The 25,295-nt window shown below is 42.9% G+C and overlaps 1 protein-coding gene across 38 annotated transcripts in view; it reads right to left on the reverse strand.

The window, feature by feature from the left end:
- KIAA0232 (KIAA0232 ortholog) overlaps positions 1-25,295 on the reverse strand; it is a 52,585-nt gene that overhangs the window by 10,586 nt on the left and 16,704 nt on the right. For 13 of the 38 annotated variants that reach the window (XM_035103330.3, XM_035103327.3, XM_035103320.3 and 10 more), the window contains 4 exons: positions 11,412-11,549; positions 8,688-8,754; positions 6,476-6,560; positions 1,476-4,731 (listed from right to left, as the gene is read on the reverse strand). In XM_035103330.3, coding sequence (XP_034959221.1) covers positions 1,476-4,731; positions 6,476-6,560; positions 8,688-8,754; positions 11,412-11,459 — 3,456 coding nt within the window. In that variant the 5' untranslated portion in view covers positions 11,460-11,549. Of the gene's footprint in view, positions 1-1,475; positions 4,732-6,475; positions 6,561-8,687; positions 8,755-11,411; positions 11,550-14,498; positions 14,563-14,728; positions 14,849-25,295 lie in introns of all 38 variants that reach the window. The other 25 variants (XM_060278145.2, XM_035103326.3, XM_088675936.1 and 22 more) reach the window with 4 other exon arrangements.

Below are 25,295 nucleotides of genomic sequence, written 5' to 3' on the forward strand. Positions count from 1 at the left end.
GCTTGCTGATTAATCTGCAGCCAAAATACGTTTAAATGTTGTTTAAAAGTTACAGTTGCAAAGTTTGTGTCTTTTGACAGAGTGATGATATAGCATCAGTTACACTCACGCAGCACTGACTCAGAGGTCAGTCCCACGGAAGCTTATTCCCAGATTCAAAGCAGCCTGTTTCCCAAAAAACAGAAGAGAAGAGCAGAAGGTATTTATGCTCAGCCTTGAGATAAACACCTATGTTTGAATTGGATCCCGGTTCACATTTAATCCCTGTTTGGGGATGACAGGTGGAAAGTCATCATAGCTGCCAAGTACCCCGTATCTCCTGGGAAACCCCCGGTTTTTTTGTACCATTTCCCGGCAGTCCCCCGTATCAGTTCCTCTCCCGTTATTCTCCCTTATTCCGCTCCTGCCGACGGCCATTTTCCCCCTGCTTTGCCGATCTATGGGCACCAAAAATGGCCGGAGGTGCGTAGACGCGACTTCCGGCGCCGCCATTTTCAGTGCCCATAGATGGGCAAAGCGACACCGGAAGTTGCGTCTACGCACTTCCGGACATGCGTAGACGCGACTTCTGTTGCCGGCGCCGGCAACTTCCAGTGTCACGCGGCTGCCGATCCCGGATTTTGCAGTCCAGGACTTGGCAGGTATGTGTGCTGCATTCATTCAGCTGCTCTGTAGTTATCTGGATTGGGGCCCTCAAAATCCTCATATTGATAAGAGCAGCCATTTTTAAAAAAACCCAAACAGCTAATAATTCATGCTTTAAATTTTAATTTTAAAATATACTTTAAAACAGGCTTCCTCAAACTTGGCCCTCCAGATGTTTTTGGCCTACACCTCCCATGATCCCTAGCTAGCAGGACCAGTGGTCAGGGATGATGGGGATTGTGGTCTCAAAACATCTGGAGGGCCGAGTCTGAGGAAGCCTGCTTTAAAGTCCCAAATTCAAGCCAGCCTTTCAATTGCTAGATTATATAGCATGACTGGAGGATAAATTCTGAAATCCTCCATCTTTTACCTTTCATAAAAAAATTAATCATAACAGTTGGATCAGGACTATACATTTTAGGCAGGTTGTCAAATTCTTCCAACAAGCAGCACAATACAAGAATAGAACAATCATTTTAGAACACCTTGGAGTATTTACACAGGTTTTCAATATAGCACAACAGCTATACCCTGCCCAACAGGGTTAGACAGCAGGTTGCAAGAAAATGGTTTTGTATTTGCTCACTGAGAGAGATTTGTTCTCTTAGCAGTCTGGATGTCGACCCTGTCTCTCATGTTCCTCTACTGCTTTCTTGAGTATCTTTGAGTTTACATGTGTGAACGATGTTGATCACAACCTATTTAACACATTAATGTAATTCATAGCCAACATGCCTTTTGTGATGGCATTAAGGTTCCATTTTTCTAAAATATGTTAGATCTTTGAATTATACGAAAATGTACAGAACATACCTCTCTCAAGAACATACCTCTTTCAGCTGTGCTGAAGCAACAAGATTATCTTCATATGAATTATCTCCACAACTGCAAGACTTGTCTTCCTCTTCTTGTGGTTCTACAACATTGCAACTAGCTTTAGGGTTTTCCACAGCCATCATGTCTTGCAGGTCTTTTATACCACATTCTAAGCAAGAACTCTCATTTTCCAACAGCAATATTCCAGATGATTCTTCCTGGGAATCCAGAGATGTCTGTGCACTCTTTTCCATTCCACACTTCTTTAATCTAGGAAGGAACTTTCCAGACTCAAGTTCCAATTTGCCATAATAATGCCCTTCTTTTTCTGCATCTTCTTCCAGTGGTTTAAGATCTGCTTGTGGATCATCAAACACTTCAGTCTGCGAAGGGGCAGGGATAATCCCCTCGTCTTTCTCTGATTCAAAGTCAGATTCACTTCCACCACATGGAGAAAGTTCAGATGCAGAAATGGGGCGAAAGTGAGTTCTAGGAGAAATTCGTATAGCTCTGTATTGTGTTCTCCCAGCACCACATATTCTAGGACGAAAAACTTCCCTATCTGAATCTGAGCAAAGAATAGATTTGGGTTTAAAGCAAGGGCTGAAGGATGCAATTCCTTCTGGTTCAAATGTACATTCTACATGAAGAACTTGTGAAAATGGATTATTCAAATCAAAGGAAGAGAATGAATATTCAAGACCAGACTCTTCACCTTGAAAATTACCACAAGCTTCTAACAAGTCTTCATGGAAGATAAATGAAAAACCCCTATTTAATCCACGATCACCACACTTCAACTGCTCACTCTGTTCAAATGATACTAAAGGTCGCCATAACTGTCTGTGACCAGGGGCAAAGCTGTTTCCTGGTGTCATGAAAACATCTGTACCAGCTATTGTAACTACATCAGAAGTTGCACACTGTAGTAAGTTTCCTTTTGGATGGTTAGGCGGCACCACTGCCCACTCTCCATCACTGTTAAAAGTTTTGAGCTCCCCATACACACCACCAAGAATAAATGAACTTTCTTTATCTTGGTTAATATCCCACGGTTTGGAGGGTGTAGTATAATCCCCACAATCCACTTCTGATAAATTGTTTGAAGCAAAAGCTCTTTTCTCCAAATTCTCTTTCTGTCCTTCCCACAGATGATATTCCGATCTTTGCACTGCTTTGTTAGGGTCCTGAAGAATTTCTACCTTTGCATCATTTAAGCAACAGCAGTAATGATTTACATCAGTTGAAAATAGCTCCTCTTCTACACCATCTATTTCTATAATTGCTGCAGAATTTCTGTCTGTCATATTTGTCCAGATGTCTTTAATAACCCCTGAGCCATAGTCATCTTCATGTGGACTGCTGTCACTACACACTTGTGTAGATTCATATTCTTTATCTTCAGCTTTTTGTTCTAATTGTATACCACATATAGATTCTAGTTTTGATTTTTTTGTAAAAACTAAGGTAGGCATTTCTGCTAAAGGTCTAGTCTGTTCTGGGCAGGTTTCTTCCTGCAAAAAATCTACAATTTCTTCATCTATGTAACTTGAAGATACTCTGGGAACTACATAATTTATCTCATCCGAGTTAAATTGCGGGGATTCTTCAAATGGAATATTTAAAGTCTCATTGTCTGAACGTGTTTCTTCAGAGTATGACCATGGACTACAAGTTCTTGTTGATAAATTAGAACAGTGTTCATTTTCATCAAAGGCACTATTTTTGGTCCATATTAACAATCTAGACTGTGTTTTCCCAAACATACCAACATTGCTACTAGAATCTGTATTTTCATTTCCCAAACTGAATTTTTCTAAAGGAAATGGTAAGACAGAATTACTGCATTGCACTTCAAACACTGAAAAAGAATTTAAACCAGACCCTTCATTAGTATCTGAAAACAGCTCTTGATTGCCTGCAAGCATGTGAGAATTAAGCATTGTGCTGTCTAAAGTCGGAGAAAGTCTAATAGGAGAATCTCCTCCAAAGCTTTCCCCATCTGCATCACCAGAGCTAGAAGACGAGCAGCACTCCCAAAATTGAGCTAAATTACTAAGATCTTGTAAGAACCACCCTTCAGCACCAGAGGTGGCTGAATCTGCCCATATTGCACTTTCCCCTTGCAACTCCATTCCATCAAACACTATGCAACATTCTGCCTCAAAATTAGTCCCCTCTTTACTTTTCTGCCGAATCATATTCAAAATCCGACTCTCTCCTTCCATCTTGCCTGAGGCACCAGAATCCAACATGGATTGGTCAATATCCACTTCATAGAAGTGCGTTAGTTCTGACAGATGAACGCCATCTGAGTGTGTATCGTCCTCTGGTTGAGAACACTTTGAGGTCCTAGTGAGGCCAATGTCCTCATTTAGAACTGCAGGCATTTCCACAAAATGGCCATCAATGAAAGTACCTGCTGCGAGGTATGTTTTATTAATATTATTGTTGCTAATGCAGAGACCTTGCACCGATTCAGCTAATTCTTCTACAGCCTCCGAAGTTCCATCACATGTATCTTGCCTATTACGGTACGTCGTCTCCAGCTTGCTTTTTCTACTCAGGGGAACAAAGTATTCAGTAATTGGCTCAGTATACCATAAGGGCTCTTCCTTATATTCCTTCTCATTTCTGCTATCAAAATATAGCTCTTTTCTCTCGTAGTTCCCAGTTTCTTTCCTTCTAATTTCTTTTAATGGCCGTTTACCTCTTTTACAGAGTTGTTTGATGGATCCATTACTGCTGCTGCCACCATGAATTTTTCTTTCAGACTTCTCACCAAATTTTGCCAAATTCCGTCCTTTTTTACTCCGAACCTCCCTTGTTTTATGCCTGACCTTAACACATTTTGTGGTTGCCTTTAGTTCACCTTGATTACCACTAGAATTTGAACCTTCTTCACTGGAGCCAGAAGACCAGGATCGTGGGCGCATCTTTCCTTCAGATTTATGTCGGACTTGCTTTTTATATAAAACAGATTTATCTTCAACACTGCTACTTCCAAACTTATTCTCTTTTTCATCTCTATCCTTTTTCTGTGTGGTTCTCTCATGGACAGTGGCATGCCATTTGTTACCATTTCTCTCTTTGGAAATTTCACTTTCACTAATACAATCCTTTGGAGAGGATGTATCTGTGCTAGTTGCTGGGGCAGTAGAAGAAGATGAGGAGCTGGAGTAAGAACAAATTTTGGATTTATTCCACACTGTCATGATTTCTTGCAGGCAAACAGGTTTCTTGGAAAGAGGTGGAAATGCTTCATAATACCTGAATGGAGAAACGAAAAATAAATAAAATCAGGAATAGGTTTTATATGCAGGACTTACTGTAGATATGGATTTGACACTCAACCCTTCTCTCATAGCTTGCTAGATGAAAGGGGGGGAAGACAACAGGCAAGGGTTCCATTTATATGTACTGCTTGGGATGTGTGGGAATCATGGGAATGATTACTCATTATGCCCAGACATCCTGACTCACTGTACATGCACATGAGTGTCTCCAAGAATAGGTGGGCCCTTTCTGCCACCTCTGAAACACAGTGCAAAGTGGGAAGCAGAAGCGAGGGTTCCATCCAGTGCTTTTTTCTGGGGGGATGCATACCACTAAACATTTTGTTTGGCCTCATTGGGGGGCAGTATTTCAATGTGAGTAGGAAAATGAGAGTACCCCGTCACGGTCCTTGTTTGGCTACTTCTGAGAAACTAGTACCACAGCCATTCTGTCTTTGAGGCTTTTATTTTGCCTGATATTTACAATGTGATTCAGTATCAAGAATACATGTCTGATCAGTCTGACAAAGATTCTCCCAATGCCTGGCGTCTGCTCCTCCCCCAGCATAGTAAGCGTGGGATTCCTGCCCTCCTCCCTTTGCGCCTGCGCACCTTGGAATGTCTTAAGTCAGGCATGAACTTAAAAGGGCGAGGCATCTCCCCGCTGGACACTTCCCCAGATCCCTCCCCCTGGTATCCTGTCTGAGGTTGCAGTAAGGGCTCTAGGATGCTGCCTGAGCCAGGGTGCCTCCCTTCTGCGATTGTCAGGGAATGCTCACTGCTAGAACAATCCCTGACAACCCCTAAACATTTTTAAAGAAAAAAAAAGCACTGGTTCCATCCATGTCAGGAGGGGCAAAGAAACACAGATCTCTAGAGTCCCTGATGCCCAATGTTGTCATCAAGCATGAAGGGGCAAAGAAGCCAGGTGTCCAGGAGACCATCTCGTAAATTAATGTTATTTTCCTCAACAGGTTGTTCATCACTATACCGCATATCATGAAAAATAAAAAAGTGTCACTGAAGACAACATTTCTGACACACAAAAACTAACTTCTCCAGCAAGGTGAAAGGTAAAGGACCCCTGCACAGTTACGTCCAGTCTAATTCGACTATGGGGCGTGGAACTCATCTCTGCTTTCAGGCCAAGGGAGCCAGCGTTTGTCTAGACAGCTTTTCTGGGTCATGTGGCCAGCATGACTAAACTGCTTCTTGGTGCATGGAACACTGTGACAAGTGCCAGAGTGCACGGAAAAGTCGTTTACCTTCCCATTGTAGCAGTACCTATTTATCTACTTGCGCTGAACTGCTAGGTTGCCAGGAGCTGGGACAAAGCACATGGATTCAAACTGCTGACCTTACGATTTGCAAGCCCAAGAAGTTTGGTGGTTTAGACCACAGCCACCTGTGATTCATCAAATCAATAGCTTTTCCCTGCCTATTTTTCTCATCCTTAGCCTCTTGTTTGGTAGGACTGATAAACTGGGGAAGCCCTGCCAAATATGAAAATCAGTATTATCATTTGTCAAAGGATAATATAACTTTCTCATGTATATATATATTTTAAATCTTATTTTATGATTACTTTGCAGAAGTAAACATTTTAATACAAAACAAAAGACTGAAACCCTTATATTAAGACCTATATATGTTTAACTGTCTATTTAAAATAGCATTTGACTTTTACATCAACATACACAGGAAAACACAATACTTCATTTTAAAAGAGGGATACTTACATTTCCACCTGATCCTTTGCTGCAGGAGAGAAATCAACTTCAGGAGGCAAAGAGCCCTCAATTTTTTTGTGAATCTTCTCCTCTGCTAAAAAAATAAAATAAAAACAGTCTTCTGAAAATGTGATCTCATACTTTCCCTACCAGGCTACTTCCTATAATAAGAAACATGCATCATATTAAGTAATTGTATTTACAGTAGTATTATTGCATAGTTTAATGGTTTAAGCACTTTATTTTAAACCTTTCATCAAGTGAATTTTGTCCTCTAAAATTGATCAAATATTATTTGAACACAATCAGGGTAGCCTTATATACATTTTGGATTTAACTAATTTTAATAATTTTCTAAAACACACTCATAAGTTATTGAAGCCATTAAAATATATAAAATTTGTCAATACAGCCTTCATATCATGCAGGGGTGTAATTCAAATCATTTGCTGAAATAACCCACATTTCAAAAAAAAACCCCACATTTCTATTACAATATAGTATTCTGTTTGGAGACAAGCGGGGAGCAGTTATGAAAGTAATGGATTAATTAATTTCAAGGAGGCCAGGAAAATTCATTTACCCAAGCTTTCCAGAAACACCAGCTACTAGATACAGATAAAAATGTGTTGATGTTCAGCTGTTTGGTAGATGAGAGTAAAACATTTGGGGTTTGAGACCGGAACAAAGATGAGAACTCAGTGAGTTAAGAGTATGAGATCACCCAGATATTTCTAGTGAACGACATTAATGAGACACAATGTGTTATTTTTTGAAGCCAAGGGATGGATCCAAGTGGGGTGATGGCTTGCTTATGTCTGGCCCCTCATATCAATCCCACAATTGTAAATCTGTATGAAATACAGCAGGTAACAGTCTAGCTTAAAATGCAATCTAAAACAAGGTCAAGTGTAGGCTTTAACCCCTGAATCATCACTCAAATGACTTAATAAATCCTTTGCTATGAAAAGAGAGAATTATGATGACCACCAACTTAAATATCATTGATTTCAAATGGACTAAAGTGACAATAATTTATTCTGGCTCTATCCTCAATATTTGCTTTCCCAGGCTAAATACTTAGTTACTGTTATAGTAAAGTATTGCATTTTTTTAGTTTCAATATAAACTTTTTCAAGTGCATCTTCAGACTTTTATCAACCCATTAACAACTCTAGAAGGCTGGTCATTGATTGGGGTAGCCAATATGGGCAGGGATGTTCCAAATTGTAATCCAGCAACACCAAGATGGTCTCCCATGGATTACATTCTCTTGTTATGGCTTCACAATGCTCCTTATATATAGTGGGAAGGATCTCAATTTTATAAGAAATGTCACACATCATGACCCAATATTACAGCTACAGTCCTTGAAGAACTTGGGGTGCAGTTATCATAAAGAGCCAATAAAGTGGATTGTACTGTTTCAGGCTACAGTGGAGGCTCACATGACTGCATGCTCTATCGCAGGCATGTCAAACTTGCGGCCCTCCAGATGTTTTGGCCTACAACTCCCATGATCCCTAGCTAGCAGGACCAGTGGTTGGGGAAGATGGGAATTGTAGTCCAAAACATCTGGAGGGCCGCAAGTTTGACATGCCTGCTCTATCGCAATAAGTATTCCTGTGCTCAGCAAACCAGATAAAAGGCTAGACTTCAATGTCTAAGACTGGGGTGAAGGGTGAAGCACTCTAAGCATGTGAATTCTCACTAGCAGCCTGAAATGGCAGACACCTTACGATTTGAGAGACCTAGGTTTTGTTCTAGCCCAGGCACCCCCAAACTCGGCCCTCCAGATGTTTTGGGACGGACAATTCCCATCATCCCTAGCTAAACAGGACCAGTGGTCAGGGATGATGGGAATTGTAGTCCCAAAACATCTGGAGGGCCGAGTTTGGGGATGCCTGTTCTAGCCTAACTGAAGCAATAGAACTGTGGAAGGTACTGAACTAATGCATCTAAGAATGGTCTAGCCCAGGCATCCCCAAACTACGGCCCTCCAGATGTTTTGGCCTACAACTCCCATGATTCCTAGCTAACAGGACCAGTGGTCAGGGAAGATGGGAATTGCAGTCCAAAACATCTGGAGGGCTGAAGTTTGGGGATGCCTGGTCTAGCCCCACTGCCCTGTGAAATTTTTATATGAAAGTGTGGTTTATAAATACTTAAATAAAAATAAATAAATAACTCTGAAGACATGCATTCGAAACGTTTTTCTCACCTTGTTCACTCTGGAGATCTTTCAACCTGCAGCAGAGCTCCTCCACTAAAGTCTCAATCCCAGAGCTCTGTGTAATAAAAAAAAAACTTACAATGAACACTTGGCATTTACTTAATACATTTCAAGTAATGAAAGTGCTTCATATATATTGTCTCCGTAAGAGTCTCAGCATGTGTCCCCCACTCCAAGATAATGCTGGCAAAGAGAATAGTGGCTTGTATCCAAGCCAACTAGTTAATTTTTGGTTGCAGTGTGATTGAGTAAACAATTTCCCCATCTTTGCTCAGATTTGGAGCCACCGGAGCTGCTTTTAAGGAACTAACTGGAATATTCAGGCAGGAATCTCAGCAGAATGTGTAGTTTGGCCTTAAAGATAGGGGTCAAACTAAAATGAAATGGAGCAGAGGGCCATGTTACCTATCCAAAAGTTCCCCAAAGAACTCTAATTTTAAAACCGAAAAAGGTCAGTTCAATATATCTTATCCCAAGTAATCAAAAGGCAATCCCAACAAATCTCTAATTTTTGAAATATTAGTGTTATTTCAGATTTAAAACTATAGACATGGAAGTACAGTGAGGGATGGTGGGCAACCAGCTGCATTTCATTTGATCTTTACACCTTGTTACCTACTGCTTATTTTCATTAATTGTTAGTCTACCACCTGAAATGTATTTTCAATCATTTATTCAACCCAATGCTCCAGCACATGTCTAGCCTTTGGCACAACACTCTATGTCCCATGCTCTACTAAAATGGTGAGGAACTACTGGCCCATGCACCTAAACAGGAGCACATATCCCAGATGGCCTGCAAGATGGCCACTTTGGCCAAGCAACATCCAACTGTCACTCACCTGACATCATGTGTATAAGAACAATTGGGGGCCTTAGAGAATGCTTCTGATGGTTCCTTTGCACCATGACGTAAATTGATTAAATTTGGCTCTGAATGTAAACTGCACAACTTTTGAGCAGATCTTGGAGCTACCCAAGAGCGCTGATCATCACCTCTGTCTTACTGAAACTCAACTACTGTATGCCCATCATATACAACCTATGTACCCTCCCCTCCCCTTGGCTTGCTGCAGTCAAATGGCAGCTTGATTTCAAGTTTCCAGCACCCTTGGGAATGAATTTGCTTTGAATGACTGCAAAAACAACCACTCTTCTTCACTTTCTCAGCACCCCTCCTGAAAAGTAATGCTGCAGGGCTTGCATGGCCTGAAAGGTAAGTTAGCAAGGCTTGACTGGTAGGAAGCTGTAGCTCCTGATTACTCAGAGCTCTCAGAAGCTTGTGAGGGAAAAATGGCTCAAGGGGCCTACAAGCAAAAGGCGGGAAACCTTGTAGCAGCTTAGATAATAAAAAAGACTGAGGAGAGTTTATTCATAAAATAAAGTCTTTAGCAACAGACTGAGTGGCTGCTTTGCATTCACTTGAAAGCAAGATTGATATATTATCTAATCAAATAGCTGATGTAGCACAAACAGCAAACGAGACCCTCAATACTGTACCAGCTTAAGCACCCAAACAAAACTGCAAGCACTTAAAATGGCATATGAATATTTAGATTTAAAATTTGCTTCTCAACTGGATAGAGAAAATTTGGAAAAATTTCCTGGGGTAAAATCCGAAGACAACTTTGGTCAGCCCTTCACTTCATCAAATCTGGACCTCTTTGAAAAAAAGTTTGGTCTTAATGCAACCTCAAATAACAAGGGCATGGCTTCCAATATGTATAGAATTTTACTTAGCATAGAATCAGGCTCTTCTCAATGGCTACAATTAGTATGGGAGAGTGGTCTGGGTCTCTGGATAGAGGAACAAGTATGGGAAATGATGTTGTCTAAACCCCCACTTAAAACAATTTCTGTAAGAATACAGGAAGCCACACTGAAAACAGTGTTAAGATGGCATTGGACTTCACTTCACCTACCCAGAATTGGCAAAGGGTGCTCTAATTTATGATGTGGTCACATTGGAACACTGCTCCATATGTGGTGGGATCGCTGCATAGTTCAGAGATTCTGGACCCAAATTTTTGAAACTATCTCCACCATCACTCCTATCCTTGGAGCCAAGTACCAACTCACCCACCATGCACAAATCTCTTGTGTCTGTGGCCTCCCACTGGAAATCTGACTCACCTCCTTTCCGAGAGGAGTGGCTAGCAAAAGTATGGGACATTGGGGAACACCTGACACATAAATGGAGAGTCATTAATTGTTCACCAAAAATAGACCACTTTGATGGTATAAGTTTTTCTCCTATGTTAACTTGTCCACACAGCCCACTAAAACCCCCTGCTCCACAGATAAATAGGTGGACAGGCTTTATTGAGAACTAACTTGACTCACCTTTTTCTTTTTATATGTGATGAATGTACACAGCATTGCACTCTCCGTTGCTTCCCATTTTCCCCTCACCTCTGTATTTTCATTTCATTTTTCTATTTGTATTTTTACATTCATTATTCTTACTGTGTTTTGTATGTGCTTAAGTCAATAACCATTCTGTATGAAAATGGCAATAACAATAATAATGAAGTTTCTTATTTTTTTTTAAAAAAAGATTAAACTTAAGTTTTCATATTCAATTAGGATATTTTGAAGAGACGCTTTCTATAACTGAAATTTACCAACATTACAAAACTAAAATTTATCCACCCCAATACCACATTAAGAATGAGAAGTTACATAGGATTAAACAAGGGTGCTAATTCTTACTTCATCAGAAGCAGAGCGAAGACACTGAACAGCAGCCTGCTTTTTCATTTCTTCTAGTGTTAGATCAGAGCATTTTTTCTTACTCTTTCCCCATTTCTTGTAAGCTCCTTTTTCCCAACCCAGGAAGATGTCATTCTCCTAAAAATAAATTAAAGCAAAGAATAAAAGTTAACAGCAGTATTTGGCTCCATGTTGTTTGCAAGATGCTTAAGACTTTTGTACAAGGATGGCACAAATACTGTGGTGAGGAGCAGAAGCACAATAACTATGTACACAAGCTCCATCCCATTACTTGCCCTCCTGACTCTTAGCTTTAATTACAGTAGATCCAACCTTCAACTAAATTTCCCAAATACAGTTTTACAATAAAGATTTTAAAATACAAGAGAATATAATGTATGCATCAAATAACACCAGCAACACTTACAACAGCACGTGATAGAGCAGCACCAAAACTTAGGCAACTCTTATTCCGCTAAATTGCTTCGGAGTGTAAGCACCTAGGTGACCTAAAAGCAGGTACAACGAAAGCCTCACTGAGGAAAGTATTCCAGAACTGGATTGCCACCACAGAGAAATCCATTGCCTGGTCATCCACTTGACATTGTTGTGAAAATGTAATTTTTCAATTGCCTTCAAAAGGCAACTGAACATATAATGCATTAAGGTAAAGGTAAAGGGAACCCTGACAATGCAAACGACTCTGGGGCTGTGGCGCGCATCTCACTTTAAAGGCCGAGGGAGCCGCCATTTGTCCGCTTCCGCAGACAGTTTTTCCGGATCATGTGGCCAGCATGACTGAGCCGCTTCTGGAGAAACCAGAGCAGTGCACAGAAATGCTGTTTACCTTCCCACTGGAGCAGTACCTACTGTATTTATCTACTTGCACTGTGTGCTTTCGAACTGCTAGGTTGGCAGGAGCTGGGACCGAACAACGGGAGCTCACCCCGTCACAGGGATTCGAACTGCTGACCTTTCGATCGGCAAGCCCCAGGCTCAGTGGTTTAGACCACAGCGTCACCCGCATCCCCATATAATGCATTACAGTAGTCTAATCTCTAGGCCAGCAAAGCAGAGATAACTAAATGTAGGCTCTGTCCCAGCAGTGGCACACCAGCCAAACTGATGAATGGCACCTCATGCCACAGAGGCTACTTGTGCCTCCAGCAACAAAGCTAGATCTAGAGCACCAACTGATAAACCTGCTTCTTTATGGGAAGTACAACTCAAAGCATTTGAACTCTGCCTACCAGTACTGACAAGCCACCCACCAACAGCTCTTGTCTTATCAGTATACTGACCGTCATCCAGTCCATTACTGGGCCCAGTTACTGATTCAACATTTCTACCACCTTATATGAATCTAATGTAAATAGATTCACTCTCAAGGGTCCTCTCTAGTACTGGACATCACATGGATGGATACTTAACTGCAAGTGGTTAAAATCTTACTCCAAAGTTGACTGAACACCTGTAGTCGTGTTTACCACATGGCGGCGAAGGCAGCAAAGTCATAATTCACCATGTCCATCACACCCTTGAGAAGTGAGCTGGCAGAGTTGTTCCATGTAGTCCAGAGACTAGTTAGCCCAAATTCAAGGGGTGGACTCCTAGAACACATGGGTAACTAGCAGCTACTCGCTTGCCAGGGACTTTATCCCTGATATATGTAGCTCAGTCGATAGAGCATGAGACTCGTAATCTCAGGGTCATGGGTTCGTGCCCCATGTTAACCAAAAGATTCCCGCAATGACTAAATGACCCTTCCGGTCCCTTCCAACTGTACAATTCTGTGATTCTATACTTCGAGGACAAAATCTCTGAACTTCATAGTGACATGGATGTTATTATTATAGCAAATCCAATCAGAGTTCCCATGCAGTGTCTGGCTCATTGTTATGGGACCATTTCCAGTTGATGTGGCCTGAAGATGTGGGCAGATACTTGAAGAAATAGAGCCAAACATATGCGCTCTGGACATTTGCCCATTCTGTCTGTCTACAGCTAACCACAGTGGGGTGACTGGGTGTGTCTAGGGTGTTGTGAACACATCACTGCATGATGGGGAGGTGCCAACCGCCCTTAAAAAGGCAGCTACTCCTTTAAAACCCACTATGGACACAATGGTGTTTAATAACTACTGACCAATACCCTTATTTTTGAGAAAGGTGGTAAAGACGGTGGTTATGGAGCAATTCTAGTATTCCTAGATGACAATGATTATCTGGATCCACCTCAAACTGGATTTAGGCCAGGTTTCAAGAGTATATTAGCCTTGTTATTAAGAGAGGGGCAGGGAAGTATGGCCCTGTTACTCTTATGAACTTTGATACCAATGACAATAGTAACCTCCTAGATTCATAGTGTGCGACTGGAACTGGGGGCACTGTATTACAGTTTTTCCATTCCTATTTGTGCAGTCAAATCCAGAAATGTTGTTTTTTCTCATTATACACTGCCCTGCTGTTCTATGGTGTGTGTGTGTGTGAGAGAGAGCATGTGTGCGTGCTAACCCAGGCTTCCTCAAACTCGGCCCTCCAGATGTTTTTGGCCTACAACTCCCATGATCCCTAGCTAGCAGGACCAGTGGTCAGGGACGAGGGGAATTGTAGTCCCAATCACTCCATCCAAATCACTGTGAACTCACTTGGCTGTTTCACATAGATACTAAATAGCTTGAGAAACAAAGTTAGTGGGGTGGGAGAGCTGAAAATAATGCCAACGTACTCACATCTGGCAACCAATGAGCCACTTTGGTTTCAGTACATGGGTAGACAAGTTTAAGAAGCCCAGAACACAAATTCTCACGGCCCTCTAGCAGCTATGGTGGCTCATTCACCAGTATTTAGCATTAACTCCAGAAGTGTATACTTGATTCTGGCCAAACTAAGCACGCTAAAGCAAAATATACATCAGGATTACGCCAACCCCCCCCCCAAAAAAAACATAGAACCACAGAATCATACGAGGTGTAGACTTGGAAGGTGTACCCAAAGGCCATCCAGTCCACCCCACCGCAAATATGACCATAAAAACTTCATTCCGTTATTCGATTTAACAGCATCAAATGTGAAAGAAAACACTCACAGTGTACTTCATGTTTCAGAGAGAGAAACACCCCTCCTACTGTATACAGGTCTCATGATTCACACTGTCATTCAAGAAAAAATATATAGATGAATTGTCTCATCTGGTCTGAGTGTTATATATAATTGAGTGCAAAAAGTATAAGCCATAGTAACAAATGTACTGTGTAAACAATACATGGAAAATTGTGTGTTCATGCCTAATAATAATAATAATTTAATTGTTGATACCTTGCCCTGAGTGCTCACTGGAAGGACAGATCCTGAAGCTGAGGCTCCAATACTTTGGCCACCTCATGAGAAGAGAAGACTCCCTGGAAAAGACCCTGATGTTGGGAAAGATGGAGGGCACTAGGAGAAGGGGACGACAGAGGACGAGATGGTTGGACAGTGTTCTCAAAGCTACCAACATGAGTTTGACCAAACTTCGGGAGGCAGTGGAAGTCAGGAGTGCCTGGCGTGCTCTGGTCCATGGGATCACGAAGAGTCGGTCACACGACTAAACAACAACAACCTTGCCCATCTGACTGGGTTGCTTCCAGCACATTCAGTATAAAAACATAATAAAACATCAAACATTAAAAACTTCCTGGCCAGGGCTGCACCAACACTTTGAATTGTGCTCAGAAACATACTGTGAGCCAATGTAGATGCTTTAGGACCGGTGTTCTGTGGTCCTGATGGCTGCTCTCAGTCACCAGTCTAGCTGCCGCATTCTGGATTTAGTTGTAGTTTCAGAGTCACCTTCAAAGGTAGCCTCACATAGGGTGCATTGCAAAAGTCCAAGCAGGAGATTGCTTCCTTGGATAGCTGTAAATCCAAAATGTCTCCCAAGCTGTGCACCTGGTCCTTCAGGCACACAGTTAGTCCATTCAGGACCAGGGAGTCCCCCACACCCTCCTGCCCCTGTCCTCCCAAAACAGTACTTCTGTCTTGTTGGGATACAACCTCAATCTGTTAACCACCACCCATCCTCCAACTACCTCCAGGCACTCACGCAGGACATTCACTGCTTTCACTGGTTCCGATTTAAAGGAGAGGTAGAGATGGGTATCATCAGCATATTGGTGAACACCCAGCCCAAACTCACTCATGATCTATCCCAGCGGCTTCATATAGATGCTGAAAAGCATAGGGGAGAGAATGGAACCCTGAGGCACCTCACAGGTGAGAGCCCAGGGGTCTGAACACAGCCCAGGAGAAAGGAGTGGAACCACTGATTACCAGTACCCCCAGCTCCCATGGATGGTCCAGAAGGAAAGCATGATCAGTGGTATCAAAAGCCACTAGAAGATCATCCAGCAGAACCAGGAAACAGCTGTCCCCTCTGTCCCTAGCATGCCAAAGATCACTGACCAGTGCAACCAAGGCAATGTCAGTCCCATGATGGGGTCTGAATTCTGATTGGAAGGGATCCAAATGGTCTGCAACCTCAAGGCGTGCCTGGAGTTGTTCAGGAACCACTCACTCAATCACCTTGCCCAGGAATGGAAGATTTGAGACTGGGTGATAATTGACCATGAGGGCCAGGTCCAAATATGGTTTTTTAAGAAGCCGTTTAATAACAACTTCTTTAAGTGGGCCTGGAAAGACTCTCTCATAGAGGGAAGCATTCACCACCCCACAGAGCCCATTGCCTAGCCAGGATGGGCAAGGATCAAGGAGACAGGTGGTCGGTTTCACTCATCCAAGCAGCCTGTTCACATCCAAAATTTCTGTAACACCAGCAATAGATACACATTGAACACAATCAGTCATTTTCTACTGCCCATTACCTCTTTCCATGGTTTAAGTGTTACAATTATTCAGCATCCTCAAAGTGAAATAGATATGGAGATCAATGACAAACACGTTCATATCCAGCAGTGGAGCCAGAAAATAATCAATTGCCTCCCTGAATTTTACACTACTTTTCCTGCAACTGGTAAAGTGACAAGTGACCCACCTCTGCCAACTGTTAATCCATGGTACACTGATGATGATCCTGCCTTCACCTTTAGGAAAGTTTTATATCCTTGGCTAAATACAGTCATACCTCGGTTTAGTACGCCTCGGTTTGAGTATTTTCAGTTTAAGTACTCCGCGGACCTGTCTGGAACAGATTAATCCACTTTCCATTACTTTCAATGGGAAAGTTCGCTTCAGGTTAAGTACGGACTTCTGGAACCAATTACACTCATACCTCGAGTTAAGTACGCTTCAGGTTGAGTACTCTGCGGACCCGTCTGGAACAGATTAATCCAAGGGATTGCTTGATTGAAGTCATGGGTTCGATTCCCATGTTGGGCAAAAGATTCCTGCATAGCAAGGGTTTGAACTAGATGGCTCTCATGGTCCCTTCCAACTCAATTCTATGAGGGTATCTATATGATGATGGCACACGGCTCTTCCTTTCCACCTATGATCCTTCTTACATCCCATTCCATATCTAACTGCCATCTCAAACTTGGCATACAAGAAAACGATCGTCTTACATCCAAAATTGCTGTCAGTATCCACTGGCATCAACATTCACCCTGTTAAACAGGCATAAGCCTCTTCTTTCATCACTAAACATGATGAACAAAAAGCAGAAGATTCTATTTGTGTTAAAGTGCTTCTCTCTACATAACACAAAGCAAAAATTCATCCTATCCTCTTCACTCTAGTCCAAATACTTGCAGGCTTATCTCTGAAGCTTCTTGTCACATACTGGAATTAGTCCTCTATCAACACCTTCAATGTGGAAGATTTGCCCCTCTTACTGCTCAAAATACATGATACCCCTTCTCAGTTTACTACAGTGCAATCTCCCATCCCTTTTCACAACACACACACACACACACACACACACACACACACGTATCTATCACATCTGTAATTTTACAAACTTCCCCGAGTCTTCCATTCTATCCATGTTCCCAGTTACATCCCTACTGGGACCTCTACACTCCAACTCTGCCACTAGAGACCCCATTGGTGGCTGCCATATTTTCTCCCCAGATATCCCCATGGAATGATGCTAGATTAGAATGCCCAATTATATTCTGGGATGAAAAAATTGTGGCCATCTGCCACTAGAAGCAGCTATGCCAGGCATCCCCAAACTGCGGCCCTCCAGATGTTTTGGACTACAATTCCCATCTTCCCTGACCACTGGTCCTGTTAGCTAGGGATCATGGGAGTTGTAGGCCAAAACATCTGGAGGGCCGCAGTTTGGGGATGCCTGAGCTATGCCATGGACAAAAAGTAACATTTCAGTTTCCCTCAGAATATTTCTAACTTTAATTTTAATCTGAAGAAGTGTGCAAGCACACGAAAGCTCATACCAACGACAAACTTATTTGGTCTCTAAGGTGCAACTAGAAGGAAATTTTGTTGTTGTTTTGACTACGTCAGACCAACACGGCTACCTACCTGTAACTTTAATTTTCATGTACTTGAAAATAAAAGGTTCACGCAACGGTAGTAAGGAGAAGTTACAAACATGGAATTCATTGTATCAGACACTGTGGACTAATTACATGTTACATGCAAAGTTACATAACAAACTCCCTTAAGTCTCACAAACATATACATGCAACCTGACAATTCTGAGAAGTGGCACAATGAATGGTGGTGATTTGGAGCACACATATGATAAGAAAATGTAGCATTTCCCAGCACGTTTCAATTTCAAATCATGTACCCAAGAAGCTCATTTTGCTAGGCAGGGTATAAATCTGACCTATGCACTCACAGGTACCGTATATTCCGGCGTATAAGACAACTGGGCGTATAAGACGACCCCCCAACTTTTCCAGTTAAAATATAGAGTTTGGGATATACTCGCCGTATAAGAAATATGACATGGCGTATAAGACAACTCCCGACTTTTGAGAAGATTTTCCTGGGTTAAAAAGTAGTCTTATACGCATATAAATACGCTTATTTATATACAGTAAATAACAGCTGTTACGGTTTGTTAAGACACAATCTACAGTCAGGCCCCGCATGAAACGTTTTAAGTAAAGATTGTGGCTGTATGACACAAAAATGTATATGAAACCACACAGATGTAAAGAAAATCAATAAAAAAGTATCTCATGTGTGTAGCACTTAATAAAATCATGAATCCAGGTTCCCAATGCAGCCAATAGCATTAAATAAGGCCAATTTCCAGCCAAAGTTTTACACTGGAATGAGGAAAACAAGCCACTATGTGGAAGTAACAGAGATGATTTACTTACAGTGGGTTGCATCTCAATTACAGACAGACAGGCATGTCAGTACAGTATCCTGAAAGACACTCCCAATTCTTTCCTGAGGGTCTTCATGACTCAGGAGAAGCTTTGTGATGGTTGGGTGCAGAGAAAGAAATGGGGCAGTAAGCCCTGTTGCCTGAGTAGCCTTCTCTCTGCATAACCTTTGAATCCTAACAAGATGGAAGTGTTCTGTGTGGGTGGTTTTATGTCTGGGAGGGCCTGTACTCCCTTTGAAGGAAGAGATTTGTAATCTGGGAGTACTCCTGAATTGCAATTGTCATTGCAGTCTCAAGTGGCTTCTGTGGCTAAGAGCTGGCTTATGCCGTTTTGGCTGATTCATCAGCTATGGCTGGTCCTGGACCAAGATAGCCTGGCTGTCATTGTCTGAGCTCATTGACTGGACTACACGCAGGGGTCAGCAAGGTTTACCTCGCCTGGGCCAGTTCACTCCAGTGGAGATCCCTCCGTGGGCCGGATCGTGCGTGCGCATGAGCACATGCGGTCAAGAGTCCCCGCGTCGTGCTGCGTCGGGACTCACTGAGTGGGCGGCTTGGTTCAGGGGCGGCTAGTGGCCCGGTTAAACGACCCCCATGGGCCGCTTGTGGCCCATGGGCCTTAGGTTGCCTACAGCAATGCACTCTACAGGAGGCTACCCTTGAAGGTGACATGCAGGCGGCAGCTAGCACAGAATGAGGTTGCTGGGGTGGTAAGTGGGCCAGCCAAAGGGAACCCAGTGTCACTGATCCTGAAAGTGCTGCACTGGCTGACAGAGAGTTACTGGGCCAGACTTAGGGTATTGGTTGCAGCATATAAAGTCCTAAATGGCTTGGGACCCAAGTACCTAAAAGAGCATATTTCTCAATATTTCAGCAAGTGAGGTGGTGGTGGTGGTGCTGCCAGGGGCTGCCCAGTTGACACTGGTCCTCTTCCGTTTTGATTCCGCTTGTGGAATGCCCTCCCTGCTAAGGTGTGTATGTCATCATCATTGTTAATTTCCAGGAGGAAAATTGTCTATATGTCAGGTCAGCACATAATTAATAGGATTACAATTTTACCCCAAGTAATGAATTTTAAAGTGTTAATTCTATGATGCAACTGCAAGCTATCACTCCATTTGGAACCCAGACTAGCTTTTCAGATACATTTTAACAGGAATAACTTTCTAAAGAAATGCCTGAAGCACCGTAACTGATATTATAGTTTGAAGTCTTGTTTATTCTGTTATATTTATCTGAAACACAACCCAATAAGGCAGACATGTATGTACAAAATATTTTTTTAATGTGATCCATTGAGATCCCAAGATGAAATTTTTGCAGGTAGCTTTTAGAAATATTAAATTTTAATCATATTAATTTTTTAAAGCACTTAGTAAAAATTTAAATTGTGTAACTTAACTTTAAAATTTATAAGTAAGCCCATCATATGACATATCATAATAAGCCTATGCAGTTCTGAAGAGATTGCTATTCTAGTTTTGAAATATCTCAATTCTGGGCTGAGCTTTTAAGGTTTTTGTGCAGTCCAGCAAGGCTAAACTTGTCAATTTTTTGAAATTTCAATCCCTCATAACTTAAAAATGGGATTAAAAATTTAAATTTTTAGATTTAAACTTAATTTAGATCATTCAACAAGTGTACGAAATATGAAGAAAATTGGATGACATGGGGGGGGGGAATTGGATCACTTGATATAGACTGACCCTATAGTGTCCTGATCAAGTAATAGTCCTGCTCTATTCTGCCTTGGTCAGACCCACCTGCAGTACTGTGTCCAGTTCTGGGCACCACAGTTTATGGAGGATAATGACAAGCTGGAACATGTGCAGAGGATGGCAACCAAGATGATCAAGGGCAAAGGTTTCTCAACTGTGTGTCACCAAACGTTAAGAGTGTCAGCTGCAGTCTGTAGGTGTGTTGCGCAAATGCTCCCTGGGTGCTTTTTCTGGGGCTGGAAAGGGGTTAGTTTAACCTCCGGTTTGCTAGCAAAACTGAATTACTGTGTTACTAAATGATGCATGTCTAAAAAGTGTGTCACCAACATGAAAGGTTTGGAAAGCTCTGATATAGGGTCTGAAAATCAAGCCTTATGAGGAGCAGTCTCTCTCTCTCTCTCTCTCTCTCTCTCTCTCTCTCTCTCTCTCTCTCTCTCTCTCTCTGTGTGTGTGTGTGTGTGTGCATTCTAGCCATCTTCAAAGATATATAGGGCTATCACATGGAGAATGAAGCAAGCTTGTTTTCTCCAATGGATTCAAGTTAAAAGAAAGGAGGTTCTGACTAAAAATCAGGAAAAACTTTCTGGCTGTAAGAGTTGTTTGACAGTGGAACAGACTCCTATGAGAGGTGGTGGACTCTCTTTCCTTGGAGGTTTTTAAGCAGAGGTGGTATGACCATCTGTAATGCATGATCTAGTTGAGATGCCTGCACTGCGGGGGGGGGGGCTGGACAAGTTGACCCTTGGGGATCCTTCCAACATTACAATTCTATGATTCTACAGGGATTAGCTGCTCTCTCTTGCTAAAGAAATTTAAATGTGGGGTGAATTTTAATAAACAGAAATATATTTGATCAAGCACTGGAAACTCAAGTTTCTATCAATGGAGAAATTTAATTTGCTTTAAATAAGGAACTTAGAATGGCTTTCCAGTATATTACTGTTTTCTCCCTTTTGCAAATTGTGGTAGGAAAACTATAATTAAAAAGAACTGGCCAACAGTCAGGCAAAATGCAAGTTTTAGTCCCAGAACATCTTTTCCACTCTGGAAACCTGTTACTTTTGGTTCTGAAATATACTACAAAAACAGTATAGCATAAACATATTTTTTTGACAAGCAAAAATCAGTAAAATAGCAACAGATGATAAAAACAATTTAATAGTTTTGAGAAAGTTTTAACCAAGTGAAAGAAAACCATAGGTCTTATGAGGTTTGCACACAAGAGTGAGACTGGATGGGATCTGGTGTTGGTCTAGTTCAGGGGTCAGCAAACTTTTTCAGCAGGAGGCCAGTCCACTGTCCCTCAGACCTTGTGGGGGGGGCCGAACTATTTTTGGGGGGGGGGATGAACGAATTCCTATGCTCCACAAATAACCCAGAGATGCATTTTAAATAAAAGGACACATTCTACGCATGTAAATGGGGGCACTGTCATACAGTGGTTCCGCTCCTTCCTCCTGGGCTGTGTTCAGAAAGTGGTGGTGGGAGGATGAGTGTTCAGACCCCTGGGCTCTCACTTGTGGGGTGCCTCAGGGCTCTGTCCTCTCCCCCATGCTTTTTAACATGTACGTGAAGCCGCTGGGAGTGATCATCAGGGGGTTTGGGCTGGGTGTTCATCAGTATGCGGATGATACCCAGCTCTACCTCTCTTTCAAATCAGAACAAGTGAAGGCAGTGACGGTCCTGTGTGTGTGTCTGGAGGCGGTTGGAGGATGAATGGCGGCTAACAGATTGAGGTTGAATCCTGATAAGACAGAAGTACTGTTTTGGGGGGGACAGGAGGCGGGCAGGTGTGGAGGACTCCCTGGTCTTGAATGGACTAACTGTGCCCCTGAAGGACCAGGTGCGCAGCCTGGGAATCATTTTGACTCACAGCTGTCCATGGAGGTGCAGGTCAATTCTGTGTCCAGGGCAGCTGTTTATCAGTTCCATCTGCTACGCAGGCTGAGACCCTACCTGCCCGCAGACTGTCTCTCCAGAGTGGTGCATGCTCTAGTTATCTCTCGCTTGGACTACTGCAATGCGCTCTATGTGGGGCTACCTTTGAAGGTGACCTGGAAACTACAACTAATCCAGAATGTGGCAGCTAGACTGGTGACTGGGAGCGGCCGCCAAGACCACATAACACTGGTCTTGAAAGACCTACATTGGTTCCCAGTACGCCTCCAAGCACAATTCAAAGTGTTGGTGCTGACCTTTAAAGCCCTAAACGGCTTCGGTCCAGTATACCTGAGGGAGCATCTCCACCCCCATCGTTCTGCCCGGACACTGAGGTCCAGTGCCAAGGGCCTTCTGGTGGTTCCCTCGCTGCGAGAAGCCAAGTTACAGGGATCCAGGCAGAGGGCCTTCTCGGTAGTGGCACCCACCCTGTGGAACGCCCTCTCACCAGATGTCAAAGAGAAAAACAACTATCAACTCTTTTAGAAGACATCTGAAGGCACCCCTGTTTAGGGAAGCTTTTAATGTTTAATAGATTATAGTATTTTAATATTCTGTTGGAGGCCACCCAGATTGGCTGGGAAAACCAGCCAGATGGGTGGGGTATAAATAAATAAATAAATAAATAAATTATTAAAAAACACGCTCATTCCCGGACTGTCTGTGGGCCAGATTTAGAAGGCAATTGGGCCGGATCTGGCCTCCGGGCCTTAGTTTGCCTACCCATAGTCTAGTTGTTAGTGTTCAATCTCTCTCAACTCTACAGGGGAGTTTATGCTATCCAGGTGCAATATAGGGGACCCAGAGGCAGTGGAGAAAAGTGGCATGGAGACAAGGTTGGAAAAAGTGCTTCTCAAGCAGCTTTGTCTGTCAACTTTGCCATGTTGGTCCTGAGCAAAGCAACACAAGTCCTAGCTGAGAAGTCATGGCAATGGCCTTAACTTTTGTATTCCTTTAGAAAAGACTCCTTGGAAAAGACCCTGATGTTGGGAAAGATGGAGGGCACAAGGAGAAGGGGGCGACAGAGGACGAGATGGTTGGACAGTGTTCTCGAAGCTACGAACATGAGTTTGACCAAACTGCGGGAGGCAGTGGAAGACAGGAGTGCCTGGCCTGCTATGGTCCATGGGGTCACGAAGAGTCGGACACGACTAAACAACTAAACAACAACAATGTCATTAAGCTCCATTGTAGGAGACCTATATTACTTTTGAGCACCAGGCTTTGCAAATACAAGCTTGCAGAGTTGAGAGACTGGGTGCCAGCTCCTAGACCAGTGGTGTCCAAACTTTTTTCAAAGAGGGCCAGATTTGATGAAGTGAAGGGCCATGGGGGCCGACCAAAGCGCCAACCAAAGTTGTTGATTCATACTCCTGTGTGCAAACCTCTTAAGATTTATGGTAGAAAATGGGCAACCAGCCACATTCTCATCATCTAACTGGAGACCATTTATAAATCACATTTTCAAAATGCATTATAATTCATTCACACACACAACAGCTGCTAACCTAGCTGACTATTACTCCCATACTGAGTATGCCACACTTGCCTACATTCTGGCTCTGGCCTGTCAAGTGGCCATTTGCTGCCACTGCTGGTATCTCCCATACTACACATGAAGGAAGAAATTGTGATATATTTGGTAAAACAGTGCCAACACTTTACTTGAGGCTAGCGACATACAGCACCAGTAAAAGGCATGAGGAAAGAAAGGCATACGGATTGTGCCAAAACAACTGCCAGCCAAGCTGTTATCCAGGGCCTCTTTTCTGGTAAATAGACCGGCACAATCCTGGCCAACAGGTAAAAGTTCTATTTTGGAACAGTACTGTATGGCCTGCACCAACTGACTGCCAGGTTAGTAATGCCTGCCTGCTATTCCTGCTGCAGTTGCTGGTTCCATTGCAGGAGCATTTAAATCCCGCTGCCCAGGATGTGTTCTCTTCCTTTCTATCATCACCATTGCTCCTGTATTGCCTTTGTAAGTTCTCCTTTTTCAAGTTGTAGCACAAGTTTAAGTTTGTACATGCAATTGGGTTATGTAGATAGTTCATATTAAGTCAGCTTAGCTCTCCAACTTGACACATGGACCTCTCCTATGTTCTTCCACTCACTGCCAAGTCATGGGTTCAAGGAATATTTGAGTCAAGTTTCAAAAAGCTGCAAATGAAAGCTGCAAGTAACAATGAACCTTCTCTGGACAGCTTTAACCCCACAAATTCAATGAACACCTCATGCCAAGCAGCAACTAAGAAAGTTTAAACATGGCTTAATGTCTAAATTTGAAAAGAATAAATATGACAAAGAAAAAAAGAGAATTGGGACACAAAAGGAAATTAAGGAAGGGACTAGGCAACAAGGATTTGAGTAAAAAACAAACAAGCCCCAGCCTTTGTAAAGGTAAAGGGACCCCTGACCGTTAGGTCCAGTTGCAGACGACTCTGGGGTTGTGGCGCTCATGTCGCTTTACTGGCCAAGGGAGCCGGCGTATAGCTTCTGGGTCATGTGGCCAGCATGACTAAGCCGCTTCTGGCGAACCAGAGCAGCGCATGTAAACGCCATTTACCTTCCCGCCTGAGCGGTACCTATTTACCCTGTTTCCCCTTTTTTAAGGCGTAGTCATAAAGTAAGCCATGGCAGGATTTTTAACCTTTTGCAAAATATAAGACATACCCCGAAAATAAGACATACCTCCATGCCATGTGGAGCGAGACTGCCGAGCGCCCCAGCCAGCCAGTGGGACCCAGTATGCCAGCTGCGGCAGCAGCAGCAGGAGGAGGCCTGCCGTCCCACCGCCCGGAACTGGCTGCTGGAGCGTGCGGAGCGCCCAGCAGCGCCGGCCGGAGCGCCAGAGCCAGCGGCCTCTCCTCCACCTGGCCAAGGAGGTCTGCCGTTCCACCGCCTGGAAACGGCTGCTGGAGCA

This window comes from Zootoca vivipara, chromosome 8, assembly GCF_965207765.1.
Source record: "Zootoca vivipara chromosome 8, rZooViv2.hap1.1, whole genome shotgun sequence".
NCBI classification, from domain to species: domain Eukaryota; kingdom Metazoa; phylum Chordata; class Lepidosauria; order Squamata; family Lacertidae; genus Zootoca; species Zootoca vivipara.